The sequence below is a fragment of the Sabethes cyaneus genome, chromosome 2, assembly GCF_943734655.1.
Source record: "Sabethes cyaneus chromosome 2, idSabCyanKW18_F2, whole genome shotgun sequence".
NCBI classification, from domain to species: Eukaryota; Metazoa; Arthropoda; class Insecta; order Diptera; family Culicidae; genus Sabethes; species Sabethes cyaneus.
Window position 1 is genome coordinate 149,929,822 of NC_071354.1, and position 22,439 is coordinate 149,952,260.

At 40.2% G+C, this 22,439-nt stretch overlaps 1 protein-coding gene across 3 annotated transcripts; it reads left to right on the forward strand.

Moving 5' to 3' along the window:
- The first annotated feature begins 1,639 nt into the window (after positions 1-1,639).
- Positions 1,640-21,927, forward strand: LOC128738875 (lethal(3)malignant brain tumor-like protein 3). Of its 3 annotated transcripts, XM_053834329.1 has the most exons (7): positions 1,640-1,721; positions 1,803-2,472; positions 17,233-20,151; positions 20,218-20,443; positions 20,508-20,834; positions 20,903-21,068; positions 21,132-21,927. In XM_053834329.1, the coding sequence occupies exons 2-7, from the start codon at positions 1,996-1,998 to the stop codon at positions 21,676-21,678; spliced, it is 4,662 nt and encodes a 1,553-aa protein (XP_053690304.1). In that variant the 5' UTR covers positions 1,640-1,721; positions 1,803-1,995; the 3' UTR covers positions 21,679-21,927. The 3 variants fall into 3 exon arrangements, with proteins under 3 accessions (XP_053690304.1, XP_053690306.1, XP_053690307.1); XM_053834331.1 differs by lacking the exons at positions 1,640-1,721; positions 1,803-2,472 and adding an exon at positions 12,030-12,123; XM_053834332.1 differs by lacking the exons at positions 1,640-1,721; positions 1,803-2,472 and adding an exon at positions 12,071-12,335.
- Positions 21,928-22,439: the final 512 nt, after the last annotated feature.

A 22,439-nucleotide genomic window follows, 5' to 3' on the forward strand; every position in this document is an offset into this window, starting at 1 on the left:
TCTCACATAACGGGCGTGTGTGTGGTTTCGCGGGTAGAATAATCAATGAAAGCGTGAGCAGTGTTTTCGCTCTTCAACGTTCGATTTGAGTGTGTAGGTAGGTCGGTTTTCGAATTTCGAACTCGTGTTCGAATACACGGCAGCCGCAGGCACCCGTCATTCAGAGTGAGTGGTTTTTTACAAAAGTTATCAAAACTAGTGCTAGTGCTAAATTTAGTGTAATACGTTACAAGTTATCAATTTGCTAATCAATTCCATTTCTACTTATTGTTGAAAGTAATCTTCACGATAGTTTTGGTGCGAATAGGTTTGCTATCCTGCTGGAAGTGAGTATCGAATGTTGCTGAAAGTGCGACGAGAACTGTCATTTGCGTTTACTACACGGCTTCAACTAATTTACATTTTTAAACAGTTTAAAATGTTGAATTCTTCTGTTTCTTGCTATTATTGTAGTATTTTATTCTTTATACGAATTACCTACATTCAACAACGCTATTATTCAAAGATCGATCACATGAAAATGAAAATTCATGATATTCGCTCGTGCGTCAACAACAAATTATTTTAATCAAAATATGCATTGTATTTCTTTTCAAACATCCCACTATAAACAAATAACCGATGTAATACTTTGTATTCACCTTTATGTTTTGTTAAAAACGAAGACTAGCTAGTAATTTCAAAGGTTTCGGTTTTCGGAAAACTAGGGTCTTGTCTAGAATTCTGTGTAAAGATTTTACTTAGCAATTTTGTTGACAAATTTCGCACGCAGTTAAATGTTGTAATTCTAAAATGTGTTAATATATTCATAATCTATTCAACATTGTTTTATCAGGCTACCAGTAGCATTTTTTTAATACTTAAATTTAACTCCACCAGCGGCAAAACAGTTCCCCTGTGAAGCCAGCCAACGGAGACGTGTGAGTAAATTCGCATGAGTTCTCCTCTGTATCAGGTTCATTTCGCTATCTGATGTTGTTCTCTTGATTTCAATGTTTACAACATTCATCTATAGACAATTTAGTGATAGACTGGCCCTGGATGAAATAAAAAAAAGCATAAAATATGCTTATTGCCGAGCAACTATTTTGGATGTCAATTTGATTCTAAAAACCAATGAAGTTGAGCAACGAGATTATTTTTAAGATTTATAAACCATAATATGACTAGTGTTGATATCTCTTTTGTTGAATGAATATATCTATTTGGCATTAAACAAGCAATCGGTATATTTATTCATATGAAGAACGCTGTTCATAAATGGAGAGGTTCATAGCAACATGTCCTGTTTATCAAACTATAATCTAGATGTGGAACACAAAGAAATCCGCCTTAAGTTTACATTTAGTTTAGTAGGTCTACTAGCACGCTTGGGCAATTATAAGGATAGTTTGTTTTCTAAACTAAGTGGCAAATCCAGTTAGATTGCTATTTGTATTCTCGCAACAAATACAATTCAGCTGTAGCTACCGTGATTGAATGCTTTTTTCAAATACTATTAAAGAAACGTTCACTCGAAGTCTCTCTTATTTCTCATCGCATATTTATCACCTTTCATCACTTGCTCACCAGAGTTTCTCGCATCGCACGGAGGCTACACATCGATAGCAAAGTGCATAATATACCTACCTTAACTCCCGTAAACGCAGCATAACTTATTTCCGTACAGTCGTTAGTTACCAATCGCAAAATTGTTATCCTTACTTTTTCAACTACTAATAGTTAGTAATGAATTCGAAACTTGCTTACAAGCAAGTGTGCTAAATCTTTGTGTAATATTCAACTGTTTTCCTTACTTTCAGCACCGCTGCAACAGATTCACTTTCGACGTGTGGTAGCGACCCTGCAGGACGTGAAATTGTCCGGATGTAGAATCATTTATGCTATCGTGACACCTTTATTTGGAACAGACATTCGATTATTTGCCACCCGCTGATAAGCTTTACAAACTAGTTGGTTTAGTTTACTAAAGACAGTTTTCGTTCAAGCATTGTGATGGATCCAGACGACTGCGATATTATTGATAAGCTGATTTCTCCTACTGGTGCTTTTGGCACCGGTAACCAACAGAAAGTGATTGTCCAGCGTAATTCCCCAGTGCTTTTCGCCGGTACACCATTAACGATTAACGCGACCAGTTCACTGTTGGTACCGAACTCGGTGCCACTACCAGTCGCTCCACAGCAGCTCCAATTTACTGCTTCTTCCGCTGACGGCATTCTGCCAATGACATCCACTGTTGGTGGAGTGGAATCTGCATCGGTGATTGTGCTGAATAAGGACACCACTTTCTCATCCGGTGCCATGCCGGTCAACATATTGACGAACGATCCAACTACTCAGCAGCAATTTATTCATGCTTCCAATGTGCAGAAAGTGGTCGTCGCTTCTAATCCTGGAACAAGTGGCATAAACTCTCACGGTGGCGTCCAAATCGTCGCAGCAGGGGCAATGAAAACTCTTCAGCAAAAGGTAAGTGGAGAGGTTGTTACGGGAAATCGTCCACAAAGGGAATTTGTTTCTTTGAAACTTCTCTAGTAATAAGCAAACCAGGCAATCATACCGTTAATTGCAGCATGAAATTAATACAAAAACTTGAATATGCGTATTAGATTTGGTTGGAGTTTGTGGTTTATTTTCAGACTGTTGGTTTTTATCCTACATTTAATTTTATTTATTCGAGGTGTACGTATCAATAGCCTTTTTTAGTAATTAAGACAGTATACAAATTGCCACATTTTCAAGTTGGTGAAAGTCTGCAAGAATTCTCAAAAGTAATGCTATTCTTAACAAAACAAATGTCAAACTATGACGGTTTGACTTGTTTCTGATTTGTGGGTCTTTAATTGAATGTTGAGCAGTTGCTGGCAATCGTGAATCGCTTTTAAAACGAATCTATTTTTACATATTCTAGGTAAAATGTAGATCGTCACATCGTTTTTTATTCCTTTTCTAGTCTAGCTAGAGCCTAGTAGCGATTTCGTTTATTGGTGAATTCTTAAATTAATATTGTTTTAGGTCGTTTACAACTCAGTGAACTTCTTTCAAAGCGTACATAATTTTTCATCACCCCGGTTAAACTGAATGTGTTCATTTGCAAGCGCAGGTAAAAACTGTCAGCGTTACGGCTTGGGGGTCGATCTGTCAAACTTCGTGTATCGTTCATAAATTTTGGGTTAGAGTTAGCACGAACTCCAGTTCTTTAATTATGAATTTGCCCTAAGCTGGTAAAGGTCGACTATCAGGACTTTTAATCAAACTACTATCTAAGGATTTATAATTTAACAAATGATTCAATCCCGAACCATCTAATATTGTCGTGATGGGATCTGCCTAAGTTCGAATATCTATTGATTCGGATTTGGATTGATTTGTGGTTAAAGTTTTCCCAAATTGAGGTTAACAAACAAATGCGCCATAACCTGGCTTAAGTCGATTAGTATAAGTTCTATAGAACTACTGTCGAAGCATTCACAAATTACCACTGAATTCATTTAGATTTACCGAAAGTGTTCATTTTGAAACGCAGTTTTTATCTGTCTAGTTTTCGGCACAAGCTTGCTGACTTGTCAAGCTTCCAATATTAGGTAAGAGTTACAACGAGCGCATGTTGATAATCGAATCCGTTATAAATGCACGTCAATAAATGTCTATCAAATCTATCTAAGCGGCCATGCTGATGAACTACTAAGCCTCAAGAGGTCTGTTTACATTTAGAACAAAAATCCTTTTTAAGATTTTGGATGCCTAATATTGTTTCTGGCGATTTTATTGCTTTCGATACATGATTGTACATATAATTCAAATTGACTTCTGAAATATTCAGAATTTCAGTTACCGCTAATACAGAAAGTATTCGGGCCGACGACCTCCTTTTTGGTCACCCCCTGCAATTTGGAATACAGATTTTTACTCTGTTGTTTTTTGTTGTTATAAGTTAATACAAAGTTAAAGTTTGCTTTAATGTAAACCGTTTAGATAGGTAAAGAAATAATTTAAAAAATGCCATCTTTATTTTATTTCGTTTAATCTTATTCCATTTTTTTAATTGTTTAACCTTTGCACAGTTCGTAAAACCTGATTATATTTCAAAACATCATGCATCATCGCTCAAATCCAAGCTGTTGGCAACAAGTCAAAGCGAGAGTTATTTTTTGCTGCTTCAGCGCAGCAAAATAAACTCCCACTTGCTTAGTTTACATTATAGATTTGGGCCCCTTTTACATATTGTCCTTAACATAACATTCTTATATTACGAAACGCAAATTTCAATGATTTTCATTATTCCTGTCCTCCTATGAACCTAGGTGTAATCCAGCTTTGTACAGTTCACGGTCTGTAACGCGGTGTTACAAATTTGCTGTCCCTCAAATGCGTTTCGTAATATGCGAATGTCTCAAATTTTCTACCAGATGACGTAGATGTATAGGAGAGAACATGGCATCTAATAAGAATAAGTAGAACAGTTGTTCTTTATCTCACTTTTGCCTTTCTCAAAACTTACTGCGGCAACGAAGAAGTTATCAAGAATGTTTAAATCCCAGCTGAGGATTGTTTACAGATGATGATAGTCAACATGACTAACTGTGAACGTTTGTACGTATATTTATATTTTACAGCAAAACTTCATTGTACTCTTGCTGATTGTTCACAATCGTAATATTTAAATCGACCAATCAACTAGGCTGGTATATCTATCAGAAAATTGGCTCGTTTGCGACGTGACACGATAGGTTTTGTCTTGGCTTTAGCTCACAGGTAGAATATAGTAAGGGTAAGCGGAAGCGGCCATCTTGAGACCTATAAAAATCTGAGCCAAATCAACCTAATCACATATTGGCTTTAGTTTTGTACAATCTTTTACATACTTCAAACTTCGTTGATAAAAACTAAAAAATATCACTAATCAAAACAACAGTGTACTGTTTAGAAAATCGCTGTCACACGACACAAAGTTGTAAATGAAAATTTTGCTCTGCTGTAAGTACAGAACTGGCGTAAGGTAGCAGAATCTGCTGAACGAGCGGGTTTTGATACTAGCAAAATCGAGGCAGTTCGATTAGTCTTCTTTCAAGCTGAAATTGACAACATCCCGATGAACCAAAGTCATTCCTGATAGTGCGCTCGTCAGGGAATCGTAATTAGCTTAGTGCGCTGCCACCTGCGAATGGTTGTTCTGTTTTTGAAGCAGAATAGGGATTTGTTAAGAAGTGCAAAAAAGACAATCACCCTTATTCTTGTTTTCGTTCGAATGATAGTCGTTCGAAAGTTAAGCCGATTCGTATTCTTGTTTTCGTTCGAATCAATTCGGCCGTAAACAAGAATAAAGATGAATATCTTGCAAAAATTTTCACAAACATTCCATTATACGGCAGTTTTATGAGGGCACAAGAAATCGATTTGTTCTTACATAACAGATAAGGACACGCCAGTCGAGCCCAGCGAAATTTCTTATTCTATAACTTGGAATAAATCGAAATAAATAAATTCACTAAAATATCAAGAGAATGGATTAGCTCTTAGACATTGTAGCTCGACACGTACCTAAAATAGACAAAGATTGGTATCTAATTTAAAGCAGTCGTAATGGACTCCTGAAATTCGAGACCTGCGTAACAACCTTCATAATATACTTCCAAAAACGAATCTGTTAGAGTTGAACTTCGTAAACGTGAGACAGAGTACAAAGCCGTTCTTTCTACAACGCTCGAAAACTATCTGCACAGGATTCAATCAGCTGTCAAACTTCTGGGATTTTTTTAGAAACGGAAAGTCGGTAACAATGTTTTTTCACCGTCAGTTTCGTGAAAACAACTTCTTACGCCAACTCGGAAGCAGTTAACCTGTTTGCCACATTTTTTGAGACTGTATTAAGTAAATCATCACCCGTCCAGTGGCAAAACTGCTTCACATACATACCGCTTCTAAATATCAATCTGCCGCTTATACAGTTTTCTGCAGACGTTCAGACGAAGTTCAGAAAGCCCTGGAATATCTCGTCTCAACGAAAGGACCTGAAACAGACGGCCTGCTTCCAATTTTTCTGAAAAACTGTGCCGTTTCGCTTGTGTTACCGAATCGCACCATTCTTAAACGCTCGGTGCAGGAAAGAACATTCCCAGCTACATAGAAAATGGTATCCATAGTTGCAATCTACAAGTTGGGATATCGGATATATCATCGATTGCCAACTATCGAGGTATGTCCATCCTTTGCTGCCTTAGTAAATTATTTGAAAAACTGATCCACAGAACTTTGTACAGAGCAATGGTATCGATCATCTTGTACAGTACAGCTCTACAACATCAAATCTAATGTGCTATGTGACAGCGATATCGCATGAGATTAAACTTAAGCGACACGTGGACTCGATTTATTTTGATTTTGCCAAAGTCTTTGGCACAGTATCCTCACAAATTGAATCACATCGGATTTCCATCATGGCTCACTGAATGGCTTGGCTCATACTTGGCTGACCTCAGAGCCTTCGTTAAAGTGAATTCCGTGCACTCCAGAATATTCATATTGCATATTCATATTCAACATTGCATATCGTGTGGGGTACCCCAAGGCAGTGTGTTTGGCCCTCTGATATTTATCATCTATATAAACAACTTGTTGGAGTTGCTTTCATCAAAACTATCTTATGTCGATGATCTAAAAAATTTCGTGTGATAGCCACTACTGTTTATTTATTTACTATTTGAAGGGGCTTTCAACCGTTGGTTGGTTCGCCCCAATCCACTACTGTTGACTACGTACGCATTACTGCTTATTTGATGTGGTGACAACGGTATGCGTGTTAATAGCGAAAAATGCAAGGTAATTTCCTACAGTTGCTGCAATACTGTTTCTCTCCATCAGTATAAAATGGGATCGAATTGTTAACTCTATCGGAACGTATCAACTCTGTCCGCGTTCTAGGAGTTACAGTCGACTCGAAACTGAGGTTTAACGAGCACATCCCAAGGAACAATTCTAAAGCCACTTGGTATTACTTGAATTTTATAAAGGTTTATATTTATAGAGGCGGTATTAATCATTACCTCTGGGTTTATTGTGTTATTGCGCAATACCAAGAGGATACGAGTCCAAACACATTTATAGTTAACTAGAAAATAATAAGAAAATAAGGTTTCTAGTTAACTAGAAACCATAATAAAACTACTAATAAAGCAAATTTTTTATGGTTGCTTATATTACCACGTTAAAACTTGTTGGCTGCACCACGTCTCTTATAAACTAATCATAAGTGTGGCGTGGCAATACAAAATGGCACACCAATCAAAATTTATCTTATCGCGGTGACTTGTCAAACCGCAATAAATCTGTTAGTTTTATAGAGCTACTCAAATGATTTTGCTAGAAATTGAGATTGAATAACTGAAAATTTTCAATTTGTTAAAACAACCTGTTTTCGAAAATTGCAAAATTGCAGTGGCGCGTTATTATATCGACCTATTATATCAATATGCACGTTGAAAGTAAATGCGCACATGCTGCAAACCAAAGAAATTGCTTAAAATTTAATAAATATTCTATGGGATATTTTATTCTGGTCGCTATAAGCCAAATCGTTCAGAATGAGGTGTCAGCAACATTTAAACTTTTCTGATCACGGATATATTTTCAAGTTGACGACTTATTTAGCTTTTGCCAGAAAAGCGCTAAGCGAAAAGCGTGGCGAGGGGCTCTGTAGCCGCAAGGTTACCGAGTCTGCTTTGGCAAGCGAATGGTCGTGGGTTCGAATCTTAGTAGAATCAAGCCATTCGATGTTCAAAGTGACTTTTAGCATGGGTTTATTCTCAGGCCCCTCATTTACCCTTCCTTAATGCTGCATTCTATGTTATCCCGATAAGGCCTATTGACAGTGCAAAATGAGACCCTTATAGTTAAATGCACTGGTGTGCAGTGCCAGGGATGGCTATAATTGGGGACAGCGCTATCATGTGAAACAAGGTGGGTGAAGTAGAGAAAGCATTGAAAGAAGGGTAAAACCCAATTACACACAAGCACGCATGAAATTCAATAAGCATATCGCTCACTCAATAGCGATTATAGCAAATAAATGCAGTGCAGGTCATACAGCAAACACCCGGGCGATATCACAATAGATCTAACTATACTGGTCGCAGTGATGAGTCCATACAAAAAAAAAAGCGAAAAGCGAAAAGCTGTTTTAAATTATTAAGCGATAGCGGTCAAGCGGCGATAGCTTAACCGGTTTTATTGCTGCTTTCAGCAGAGCGTGATACAACTACTTGAGCTTATAACCTGATTCTTAATAGCGGTTATGAAAACATTCTGAGGAGTGGGCCACTTGGTCAGAAAGCAGTTTTATAGCGGTAATCAGAATGTTCTGGTCGAGCTCATAGTTTTATTAGCGATTTTGAAATTGGTCATGAAAACCACTATACGAACGTAATAAAACTTGGAATTGTTACTACGGTAATCTTTTTGGAAATATGTCGTCGAGCAACGGAAAGGTGACGGTCGAACCCTCGCTCGGTTATGTTCTTGGGCGATAGAAAGGCGAGTAATTTAGAGCAGATTTGCAAATTCTTCTCGATGAAGCTACCCAGTGTATTTACTGATGAAAGTTTGATTATTGCAGAAACTCCCACAGCCATCCTTTTGTTAGCCATTCGTTGAATAACTTCGCCGTCGACAAAGTGATGGTTACACTGGACGCCGCAATGTTGTAACTTTCTCCGTCCGTTAGACTAAACGGTATCTCAGTAAACCATTTGGTTTGTATATCTCGATTGCAACTGAGGTATACGAAATCATATCTGAACGAAAAAGTTATATTTCACGCCATATAAGAAAATATATGTACCAAAGTGGAGGTGATATACGTGCGAAAATTTTGATAGCTATTTGTAATTCTATTTTGCGCAGTTTTTATAACAAGCAACTAAATACTCCTGAATATATGATTAAGATATAATCAAATATTGCAATTGTCTATCCTGCTTTATAATTCACAGTCATGAATTGTATATGAAGACACGCACGACTGCAAAACAATTTATTATAGACTAATCTCAAGTTTTTAGTCTTTGACCTTGAAATGTGGTCATACATATATATTAATATTTTTTTGAAACGATGGTTCTACAATTGATGAACGGACGGTGGGGGAAAGAAATGAAAATTTTTGGTGAAGGAGGGGAAGAGCGGAAAGGAAGGGGGTGGGGATATTGGTAGCTATGCTTGACAAGTAGTCATTTTGACTCCTACCTTTTGTCTAATGCTGGAAGGTGCATGAGTCGAACCAAGCTGTAATCTTGGTTATAATCTCATCCGGTTATAATCTCAGATTACAGCTTGGTTCGACTCATGCAGCCATCGCTACCTATTGGTAAATATCGACTCAGGATCATTCAATGCTCATTCATCTTGGTCCTTTCAGATTCCTTATCTACTTCAATATAGTCAATTTTCTGCTTAAAGGTCCGTGACTCATGTTTGCTGACGATCCTCAGCTGTACTCAAAAGTTGAGAATCTGTCCGAAGCTGCTGTCGACAACCATAGCAAAGCAAAGCCTAGGTGCTCCATTCCGTTATCGAAACTTGACCTCCTGTTTTTATACGACAGACTTCGCAGCCAGCTGTTAGAGTACAGGACAATTGCAGGGCCAGTTGCTACGATCCTATTGACTCTAACAGCCTCTCCCAGCCGAGATTCGAACATACGACGACTGGCTTATTAGGCCATCGTCATACCTCGCCCAAGTAACCAAGAGTTCGAATAATGGTGTCTAACAAGGGTTAAACAGCTTTATGTATATCAATCTATAACTTGCTAAGCAGCGTCACTTTTAAGTAATTAACCGAACTTTCAAGCTGTCTTGGGTTCACTGCATAGAACGCTAAGCAGCTTCGAAATAAACTGTCAAAAACTAAGAAAAAACAAATTTAACAGCACTTCTATGTTCTATTTTTATATTTCTACCTAACTTCTATATTCGTTGTATTTGCCTGCTGTTGGGTTTGAACCCGGGTGCTCCGCGTTGTAAACCTATACCGATCCACTGCGTCACCTTTGTCGTATACAAGCGATGTGAATTTTGCCAATGAGTTGTTAAGTAAAAGTTCGATTTAGAACTTGCAGCAGCTTTATGCAGCGCGAGTTAATTATAGAACATAAAGTTTGGAACCAGGCAATTAACTGTAGTAGTGAGATACCGACAGCATATGCTACACAACACAATAATGAAGAGCATTACATTCTAATTTATATTTGTAATTAGAAATGTGCGAGGATTAAATTTATTCAAGTGAAATAAAAATTAATCTCCAATAGTTTCAGGTTCTGCTGGTTTGATCACCAGAAATATAAACAAAAAAGCAACACGCAGAACTTGTTAGCAACTAAAGTTACTTCAGAACTTCATGTAGCATCCTAACAGCTTTGAAGTATCTATGAAGTACTCGCAGCACTTCTTAAAGCATTTAGTTCCACATATACTTGACATACACTACTAATCAGCGTGAAAGTTCCACGGAACTGAATCTGAACTAATTATGAACTTTCGAGTTCGCGTGTCAAGTAATATTCGAACTTTTGGTTGCTTGGGCGGAGTCAACTGGGAGGCGACAAGTTGTCGCAACCAGATGCATCACACTATCTAGAAGTTGAGCCCTTTTGCCTATGACACGACAGGCTGTCAAATATGCCATAACGTTGTGAAAACTGCGTTAAGTATCTGAGTATAATGCTCGACTCTAAACTTACTTTCAAACAGCACATCATGTTTATCGTTGACAAGGTCGGTAGAAACCCTGGGTCTATAGCTGAATAGAATCAGTGCAGTGGAGATTCATTCGTGTTGGTCTTCGGAGGTAGAATAACTACCAAACCAAGCTACGAACAACGCTGTAGAAGTGTAGACTCTTTGATCCGGATGCCCTGCATATTCGTCGTGATGTAAATAGAGCGATAATTGTCTCCGATTTTTTGACCTCGCGAGCGGATTGTCCGTCGATCACCGGTCTACTATGCCATTTTAACCGTTTTCATTCCAGTTGCGACTTTAACGACAGTCGACAAGTGTTGAAAAATCGTGTTTAATTCTAGCGCGTAATTTTTAGGTTAGGTCTATCATTTGAGTCACAAGGCCTGTTCATTTTCTGCGTACGATGCTAGTTTAACAAGCCAGTTGTCGTATGTTAGAGTCTCGACTGGGAAAGGTTGTTAGAGTCAGCAGGGTCGTGGCTGTGAAGATAGTCGAATAAAAACAGAAGGTTAAGCTTCGAAGACGGAATGTAGGAATCTAGGCTGTTTTTTCTCCACATAATTTCTCTATTATAGATGAGATGTCAAGCAGTCGGTATTTACTGTGTCTTATCTGAAAAACGAAATGTGTTCGACTATAGAGGGCTTCTCCCTGGCCATTAAATTATTTGCTTGCATAACGGGTAATGAAGCACAAGTGTTGTTTTTTACTAGGTTATGTATAAACATAAGCTTAATGATTTTATATGAGTTAAAGCCTACTAAACACCTTGGATAAGGAAACGTGGATGTTTTGACTATGCTAGATCATTATTTTTTTATTTCTTAGTTTTAACAACAGGCTTAAAAACTGCGATTCTAAATTCCGAGTGAATTTCACAACTCTGCGGTAGTGAAATTGTATTGATTTTAATTTTACTGCATCTTAAAAAACCAGACGTTTTTTGTTCCAATAATATGTAGGTAGGCAGATGCATACATTCCGCTATCAAAAGTCGAGAAAAACAATCAACAACAAAACATTTTGACGAAATGATAAACTTGAAAAAGGGGGTATAAGCACGATTAGTGAGCAGCAAAACTGGTGAAAAATTTTTACTCCATTGGTAAACACAACGGGAGAAACAACGTCGAACGGCGTGGTGCTGGTAGCTCGGATCACATGTACACGTCGTCCTACATGTGTACATCTATAGAGCTAAACACCGAACACCGAACAGCCGTGGTATTGGAGCAAAACATGTATTTCAGCTGAATGTGAGAGATTTAGCAGTCGCGAGAAGCGAGTCGAACGGCGAGCATTCGCTGTAGTTGCAAAATAATACCACTTTGTCGAAACGCAATCCCACATAGTCACTGGTCGGATGCACATAAATCTGCTGGTTAGTAAAAGTGTGTGATCATGTGTCAGTATCATAAGTAGTGTAATTGCCAAGGATCAGGAATGCCGAAAAACTGTCAAACTATTGTGATAAGTTTACTACGGTCAAGGTGAAGGTAGATTTGTAGACTATTGAACCGAAACAGCAGCAAGTGGAAGATAGCGCACCCTTACGGTGTGTGAGCAACGTGAAAAAGTGCGATTTCGTCACAGGTACGTCGCCTGCGTGTACCACCTTTGTCGGTTCTCGCTGCAGACACGCTGTTGTTTTCGAAAGTTCTTTGCAGTATGTTTGCAGAAACTCTGTGCCATTTGGTTAATTTGTGATCCTTGATGTGTCTGTTTATCGAACAGCCGGACGTTCGAAGGTACAAAGTGAATAATACTCGACGAACAACATGGCTGCTTGCTTGTAGGCTCTGCTGAAGCTCGTACACCTTCTCGGTCCTCACGAAGGCATTGTTTCACGCAGGATTGAAGACACCGGTGATACCGCAGCTAACCGTTGTTCGGTTGTTCCTATAATAGACATATGCTTGTTGCGTGCATATCTGGTTGGTGCGAATTTTGTGAAGGTCGACAATCATAAACTTCGTGGAACGTGATAATTCAAGTGTGTAGACGACGTTGTTCGCCTTTTTGTTCTCCAGAGCGGTGCAAGTCAGTAATTACAGCCAATGTGTTGCGAACCAATCTACTTTGTGTAAGGTTTTGATTCGAGAATTGATTATTTTATTTTTGCTGTGCTGCAGCGTCGTCGGTGTGGTTTAGCTGTTGAAAATATTTGCCCAACAGTCGTCGGTAACTGGCGTTGAATGCTTAATTCACAACTTTGTTGCTGTTGAATCAAGGATGGTTTCATTTTTGAACTGTTTGATTGAAAATAATTTGACCTAAACGGTGAAATGTTAATACCTAATAATAGGTACGCACAATTGTTATGCAATCCACTGCGTGGCTCAGATAGACAAAATCGTGATATTGCATTGTTGCGATGAATATTTCCTTACTGCAAGACATTAATAATATTGTCGTCTGCCTGATTCTGTTCTGTTGCGAAAACGGAATGGCAACGTAAAAATTTTCATCGATTTCAATAATACTATTTGCTAGTTTTACGACACCAATGTGCCTGTGACGATTTGTGTTACGAATGCACGTGCGAGCTATCACTAGAAGATGTTAAAACTCATTTTTATTCAGTCTGGCGTCGAACCAAAAATATGCTCTACATGAGAGTCTGATGCCTAATAGATATATTTTCCCTGCCGATTGAACTTCTGTACTGTCTTTATTTGCATTATTTGCCTATTAATGATAGAAAAATCGTCTGCATCTTCACAACTGCTATAAGAAATTAATATCGATTAATGATTATCATCTGATAACATCTGGATAAATGATGTGAGACATAATATATAATATACACATCGCGTGGCACGGGAGATTACCGGATAATTGATTTGTAAAAAAAATTGAACGCATAGTTTATTTCTGTCTAATGAGATTTTTCACGGTTGTCGTTTTAGCAAACATGCAAAAGTAAAATTTTTAGATATCAGGAAACCTTAATCGTCCTTTTTTTGATCCATCATTTTTAATCATTTATGCTGCATAATTAATTTTTGCGGAAGAAAACAATATTTAATAGTATCAAATATGCCTTTTTTAAAATTGTATAAAATCGTTGAAAGGTCTTAGACTTTCATATGCGTGCGTGACTTATAAACGAAACAGTAGGATTTAAAAAATCTGGCTGGGAGAGACTGTTAGAGTCAATAGGATCGTAGCACTAGCTCCGCAATTGTCCTGTACTTTAACAGATAGTTGCGAAGTCTGTCGTATAAAAACAGAAGTTCAGTCAAGTTTCGATAACGGAATGTATGCTACATTCACTAAGAAGAAAAAATAATATCTAATAAAACTTGCAAGTTATAATAGTGGTACTGGCTCGAGGTGCATAATGAAGCACAAATATTTGGTGAAGGCATTGCAATTAGCACGTACGATCTCTTGTACCATATTGTTCCATATCTCTTCCAATCGCGCTTTGAATAAATCCAAATTCATCCCTTTAGTATTGCCAACCTTGCTTAGCATGCGCCATTCAAAGTAATCAAATGGGTTAATATCCAATGAGGCTGCCAACCACTTGTAATAACAAATGCAACAAGTAGATGGCGAGAATTTAAGCTAACGTCCTTCATGGTTAGAGGTTAGATAATAACTGCTCTTTGGAACAACAAGGCGTATTTTTTAGTGCCTAATATTCCTATCAGAAGGTTGGTTTGCATAGTACGCAACGTAACGTAATGGGAAAGCTACAACAACCAAAGCGTACCTAACCGTCTTGATCATTTAATTTGTTAGTAAAGGGAATAATCGCCAGATTCAGAACACGGATTAGAAACCTTACAGCAATCCAGTGCCATGCGTCAACAGATGCTGCCGACTTGCAGGAGGAAGAGAGTTTCTACAGCCAGATAAACAGCGTGGCACCCACGTGTCCAACGGTGGGAGGAGAAAGTTGGGTGCCATTACGACATCCGCCGATTGGAGAATCCTGAGGTGAAAAGGGTTTCGGTAGAACAACTTGAATCTCGAGCCTCTGAGTTGCCACCTGGTGCAATCGTCGAAGAACAACGGACCGGCATCAAGAACGCCTTCATCACGACCATTGACAAAACCCTCGGTAAAGCGCGCAGCATGCGGAAGGAGTGGATTTCAGATGAAACTTGGAGAAATATCGACAAGCGAAAAGAGACGCAATCCGGCATTGACCGAGCACGAACCAGATCCGCTAAGACAGCTGCCCTTCAACGATACGCCAAACTGCAGATTGTTTTTAAAGGTGCTTGTAGGCAAGACAAAGGACTAATGCCCCAGCCGGACAAGAAGAAACCGCCACCGCCAATGGCGATATTTGTTTGTTGTCCGATATTTCTCGCCGCCTGAGTAATGCCACGATGAATACAAAGATGCCACTAAAGGACAGAGCTGGTCAGTTACTGACTGACCGCACAGAACAGCTTTAGCGATAGACTGGACATTTTGAATAACTCTTTCGAGTTTCAAATGTCAGAGACCAACAAAACCAACAGCGTATGACGCCAACAGTTTGCCGAACAAATCGCGCCAACTCGAAGGTGCTATCGCTGAATAAAATTGAAGCAGCCATCTAGAGTATGAAATCCAATAGAGCACCAGGAATAGACTTATTTCAGCCGAGATGCGCAAAGCAGATCCATCATTATCAACCCAGATGATGCATCAGTTATTCAGCAAATTATGGGAAGCAGCAACTTTTCCGGTGGACTGCATGCAGGGCATATTGGTCAAAGTTCCTAAAAAGGAGACCTAATTGGATACGGTAACTGGCGTGGCAACGAATTCCAGGACTCTCATCTGCTGGTGTTCGTTGACTTCGAAAAGGTGTTCAACCGACGCAACCACGAAAACTTCTGGGGCGCACTTGGGCGTAGAGTAGTTCCAGATAAGCTAGTCCATCTCATCGAGGCTCAGTACGAGACGTTTTCATGCAAGGTTTTGCACAACGGCGTCTTGTTCGACCCTATAAAAGTTCCTGGTGTGAGCATTTTATCACCGCTTCTGTTTCTCATCGTCATCAACTAATATCTCATGGATGAGATATTAGTTGGAGCAATTGACAGTAGACCAAATCGAGGATTGCCTTGGAATCCTCCACTATTAACACAGGGCACAACATGTTGGTAAGAACGATACGTGTTATGTCCTGCGTTAATAGTGTCAAACGTTAAATCCGTACTGTTGTATGCCTGCGAAACGTGGTGCGTCTTAGCGGAGACAACGCAAAAACTGCAGGTATTTATTAACCGGTGCCTGCGATTATATCATTCGTGCCTGGTGGTCTGACAATTGGATATCCAATGAGGAACCCCATCATCGATTAAATCAACGGCCGATAGCAACAGAAATTCGTGAACGTAGGTCGAAGTGGATCGAACACACTTTGAGGAAAGGAGTAAACGAGATATGCAGAGAAGCACTCGACTGGAATCCGCAAGGACAGCGTAGAAGAGGCAGACCCAGAGGCTCATGGCGGCGCAGCTTAGCCAACGACATCTGAGCTGTAGACGAGACGAGGGAGTAGACGAGAACCTGTCCTGGTGACAGGTAAAAGCCATGGCAGGTAACCAAAGGCACTGGAGATTTCTGATTTCAGATCCCTTTGTTCTGCCGGACACCCGTCCAGTTAGCTTCGAGGTACGAATGGTGGTATAACAAGCCAGTCGTTGTAAGTTCGAATCTCGGTTAGGCGGTGCTTACTAGATAGAGCCAGTAGGATCGTTGCACTGGCCCCGTAATTTTCTTGTACTCTAACTACCGGCTGCAAAGTCTGTTGATAAAGATGGGTAATGTCTAAAGACGGTATTTTTAGGTAAACTCAGTGGACCATGTCAGGTCTTAACCCCTAATTTTTACCGATTGCTTTATTTATATCTTGTTTTAAGAGGGGCTAGCTCCAGGTTAGCTTTTTATCTGGTATAACAACTAGGTATTTGTATTTCTATTCCATTCAGCAAGAGTTTCTGTATAGGTAGTATACTTTCTCTTACGAGTAAACAGAACTATAATTGTCTTAGAGGGATTTAATTTAGCGTGTGTGATTTAATGCTGACTGCAGCAAATTTAAAGTTACCTACCAATAGAATACTAATACAATCTCGGAAGTCTGTGGTCTGCAACCAGAATTAGGTATATTAATTGAATATATATGTAAATAATGTGTGTTTTTGTTAAATATACTAATGGTTTGATTATTTAGTTAAACAATTAGGAATATCAATTTCCAATTTTAGGAGCTCTCGTATCACAAAAAATACTAAAAATAAAATACTATCAACGTCGTCGTTCAACGTTTTATTGATTGTTATACTAAAAACTTTTCTCAGACCAATGGCTCTCTATTCATGATTCTCTAAAGAAAATGTTACCTGCTTACTGCGGATACGTCCTTGTAAATGTAGTCTTGATATTTATATGATAATACGAGTTTAAGTATCACTCCTTTGTAAACAGTAAAAGTGAAACTATCATTAAACATAACATATTCTATTCTAACTTTCAGATGCAAACACCTGGTTTCAAGCTTCAAATTGGCAGCACAAATATAATGTCCTTGCAGCAGAAAATGATTACTCCGCAACAAGCGGTTCCTTCCGCTATGACAATGATTCAGCCCAATACGATACCAATTTCAAGTGCAGCTGAACTAAAGCGATTGCCCTCTTCAATTAAAATTTTAAAGCCAATCGCACCCAAACCAGCCGTTATCGCAAACTATACGAGCTCCGTGATTAAGCCGGGTAATACAGAGAGTCTCGTTCAATCAGCTTCAACTGGACCGGCAAGCGTGTGTCATCATGTGCTACCCTTCGGTACCACAATCAAAGTGACACCCGGGAACGAGCAACTCCCGATTCCGATTTCAAAACCTCAGCACATTCTCCAGCAGTCACAATTGGTTCAGTCACATCAGCTTTCATCTCAACAGCAGCAGCAACAACAGCTGCAACAAACCCCAATACATATACAACAACAACCCCAGCAGCCGTTATCTCCACAAGCATCAACGCTAATCAAATACGTGCAGCCTGTTTCTCCGTCGCCTCTGGCTCCGTCCCATAATCCAGTAATGTCACCAAACCAGAACAAACTAATCATCAACAAGTTTATCAACAAGGCAGCAGACAACCATTTGGGACCCACGCCTACAGTTGGACAACCGCGTATAATTCCGGCTACTCCGCCGCTGTCACCGGTGTCCCTGAAACTGAAACGGATTATCACTGGCCCTGGCGCCCGCAAACGGCTTCCGTCGCCGGCAAATATTGCCCAGCGACCGGTTACCTTACCACCACAGTCGACTCCAACTCAGATTATCGTGCAAACTGCTACTCCACCTCTTGCTCCGGCCCTAGCACCCAGAACTACTATCGAGAATATACCCACCATCGTGCAAGACAGTTATCCATCCTGTCACAGTATTAACATCGGCTCGAACAGTACCATCAGCGTTAAACAAATTCTTCACCCGATCGCACAAATGAGTCCATCTCAAACGGCTCCCGTGGTACTGCCGGAAGAGGAAGAACCGGAATCGACAATAATATCCACAGAAAATATGCCCACGGAAGAACTTCCCGGTTCGTGCGAGCTGGATCGGGAATACAGAACAATCGCCCCGAGCAACTCACAAGTGGAAGCTTCTGGGGCCGAAGTACCATCGACCACAATCGAACAGCTTACCGCAGGCATTTCATACGGTCAAGATAAGAAGGAAGAGTCCGAGGAAGAACCGGATGAGATTGAGCCAATCGAAATGGATTTACTGCAAAGCGTGCGAGAATTCGAACAAGCTCAAGCCATAGGATCTAATGGTAACGAAGAAGGTGAACAAAAGCAAGACGAAGAGGAAGTAACAGAAGAAGAAGAAACTGACAAAGTTGATGATCTCTGTATTGATCGATCGGGCACACCCGATGACGAAGAACAGAAGGACCAACTGGAAGGCATATGGAATGAGCAAATGAAGAGTCCCCGTCTGCAGAAAAGAGCCAAATCGGAATATCAGCAGTTGAAAAACTCTTCTCGTTCGAGAAGGCTTTCGGAACCTGCTAATCGAGAAGAACAGCCGCAAGACGATGAAATTCCGCCGATACCAAAACCTCTGTCTGTTTCGAAGCGTTTAAGTCGCAGTACGGCGAGCAGAAAAAGTGCCTCTACAAGATCCATTCAGTCGTCCCTGTTATGCAGTGAAAAGTTCGACATGGAGTCAGATGAAAGCCGAAGCATCAAAACTTCGGCGTCCAGCTTGCACACTATCAGTCCACCCAAGAAGGAAGAAACACTTTCAGAATCTCCACCGGTATACGATCAGGACAAAATACCACCATCGGTCGAGATTCATAAGAAATCACAGAATTCAGCTAAAACGCACAATGTCCGCGATAAGACACGCTCCGAGTCCAGATCGGTAGCCGACCGCGAGGAAAAGGAAGAAAAGGATTACATTGAGGGTGACTTTGGTTCTACTCCGTCCGATCTAATCAAATGGGACGATGGAATCGGATATATGCGTGGCAGCTACCTCCATTTTCAATTCAATCAGTTTGGACTGGTGGAGCCGATGGAAATGAGAGAATATTCAAATCACGTTAAAACAAATATCTATGAGTCTGTTAAGGAGCCATTGCCCAAGCGACCGGTTGCAGGAAAATCTAGTCGAAACAAGCGAAAATCGCAGCTCTCCGATATAACCTATCGATGTAGAGGTTGCCGCTGCAAGGGTAATGCCGGTGATTTCGCCACACCCGAATATTGCTCCGTTGCCTGTATGAAGCAGAGCAAAAATGCAGCATTGCTGAGCAGTATCGCCCGTTCGAAATCGCTCCAGCGTAAGGGTCTTGGTTCATCGGAATCGGAAATGTCCAACAATACACCGCTTCCGACGAGTGACGATGACTCTTTGAGCAGTTCGTTAAACTTCAGCCACGCTTTTAAGGACAAAACGAATCTACCACCGAAAGAGGCTGCAGTGAAAACGTCCCAAGACGCTCCCGTCCCTGTTAGTGTGCATCCAAGCGCACCCAAGTTTTGCTGGGAGCCCTATCTTTCGAAAACGAAAGGCACAACGTCACCGCTGAATCTGTTTGTCAATCCATATCCGAGCGGACCGAACAAATTCCGCACCGGAATGAAACTGGAGGCCATTGATCCGGAAAACAATTCACTGTTTTGCGTTTGCACCATCGTCGAGGTACGTGGCTATCGGATGCGGTTGAGTTTCGACGGTTACTCTCAAGATTATGATTTTTGGGTTAATGCCGATTCGCTGGATATCTTTCCGCCAAGCTGGTGTCGCAACACGGGACGGACCTTACAGCCTCCGAATGGCTACGAAGGTGAATTCCGTTGGACGGAATACATCACCAAAACGCATTCGATGGCAGCCTCCAAGTATTTGTTTACTCATTTGAATTCTACGGTAAGTTTTCGCAAAGATTGTATGCTGCGTAAAATATTATATAACACAGAGGTGTTTTCATTGCAGTCCAACGAGAACAAATTTGAAATCGGAATGTGCTTAGAGGCGGATGATTTGAAAAAATCCGGAAAGGTTTGCGTAGCTTCTGTTAGTGATAAGATCGATAATCGCATTTTAGTTCACTTTGACGGATGGGACGAACGGTATGACTACTGGGTAGATATTCATTCGCCATACATTCACTACATAAATTGGCACCAGGAAAATGGTTACAATATTACTGCGCCCCCAGGTATGGTGAAGACTTCAATATTCGATGAAAAATCGACTAATTTTGCCTCTATTTTTTTCAACAGATTGGAACAAGGGAACTTTCGATTGGGCCAAATATCTTCGAATGAAGTCTAGACGCGTTGGAAAATCTATAATACCGGCTGATAAGTCCCTCTTTGTGACGCGCCATCCAATTGAGTTCGAAACCGGTATGAAGATGGAAGTTGTCGATCGTAAGAATCCGATGCTAATTCGTCCGGCGACTGTTGTGGCCACTGACGGATACGAAATTAAAGTTTGTTTCGATGGATGGCCAAATTTCTATTCTTTCTGGATCGAAGATGACAGTTCCGATATTCATCCGGTGAACTGGTGCAAAAGAACCAATCATCCGATTGAGTATCCACCTGGTAAGAACGATTTATTTTTTATTTTCAGCAGAAGTCACATTAACATCTCACTTATTTGATGTTTTCAGACTATCGACCTGCTTCAATCAAAAGTTCCTGTGAAATTCCCTACTGTTTGGGGCAAGGAAACGCTAAAAGCTTCAGGAATCGCTATCACAAGAGATCTGTAGAGTGTCCTTACCAAACGAACAACTGGTTATCGGAAGATCGCAAACGGACGCGACTACCACAAGAGTAATGCTTTACAGAAACTTCTTTTTAAACATGTTTTAAATGTTTTTCCCTTTTTGTTTACAGACAAATTGTTCGCTTTCACAACGATCACGCTCATCAAGAAAACCTACAGTTGGAGGGACCTTTGCCAAAAAAGATAAAGAAGGATCCAGACGACCTACTACCGAACATTTCGATACAAACGGTACCGGCATCTATAGCACCTGCAGCATCACCCCCTAAATCCAACTCTAATGCTGACATAGATCCGCTGATGAAAATAGCCATGCCAGCGATTACCGATTTCGGTCCACGCTTGCGGCAATCCTACCAACTGTGGTTGCATACGTCAAAAATCCTAGACCGTTGTACCGAAGACCTGTCCGAGTTCGATCTGAACCCACTGCGCTGGTCAGTGGACGATGTTGCCAAATACGTCGAGTGCTTACCAGGATGCACCGAGATGGGCAAACAGATACGCGATGAAAAAATCGACGGTTCAGCTTTCCTGAGTTTAACGAGGGATGACCTGGTACAGTATCTAGATGTAAAGCTTGGACCGGCCGTAAAAATGTACAACCGAATCATACATCTTCGGCAGGAGGTGGAAAAACACTTCGTTAAGTTTTGAATTTACTTTCAAACAAACAACAAAGCAAAAAGCAAGGTTGTTCATATCAATTGCACATAGCAAGCAAAAAAAAAACATCCAAAAGCGCCTGTTTCCAGGAAGGGTCAGTTAAGTAATAAAGATTATTATTCTACAGTTCAATTTTACTTTTCAAAATGTAAATAATTCGTTAATGTTTTGCTCGAAGCAAGAGAGCAAGCAGGCAAGATATCGAAAACAAAATTGAAAATAAAATAATTCAACAGTAGTTTTGCCAGTTAAGTTACGGATATATTTTTTTAATCTTTCCGAAGTGTTTATTTGCATATAGTTAAAAGTTAGTCAACTTTAGTCACCTAAAGTTTTTAGGTGAGAGCATAATTTATGATTGTGAAAGTTATCTAGCTGACTTCAGTCAACTGAGTAACTGTGTGGTAAAAATGAACAACCTTAGTGGAGATCGGGAAACCAACCTCGATGGAAACTAATATCGTATACGGACAGGGGAGGAGACACTCATGTTTAGTATTAGCACGAGGAGTAGCCTTGCCAGTCATGTGCGTCTATATGCATATCAGGAGCAGTTCTTGGCGGTTTGACGTTTCCTTAACCTAGTGAGTTTCCTTAACCTAGGAGGCTGCACTTCAGGCACTAAAGGTAAGATACCAGCTCTTTCACATGACCTGGCAACGTGGCCCTAGTAAGGCAATTTACCTAAACAAACGCAACGTGATACCAGGACGCACTGTGGTTGGTATTATGGACGTGGGCGGGGTTTTCAA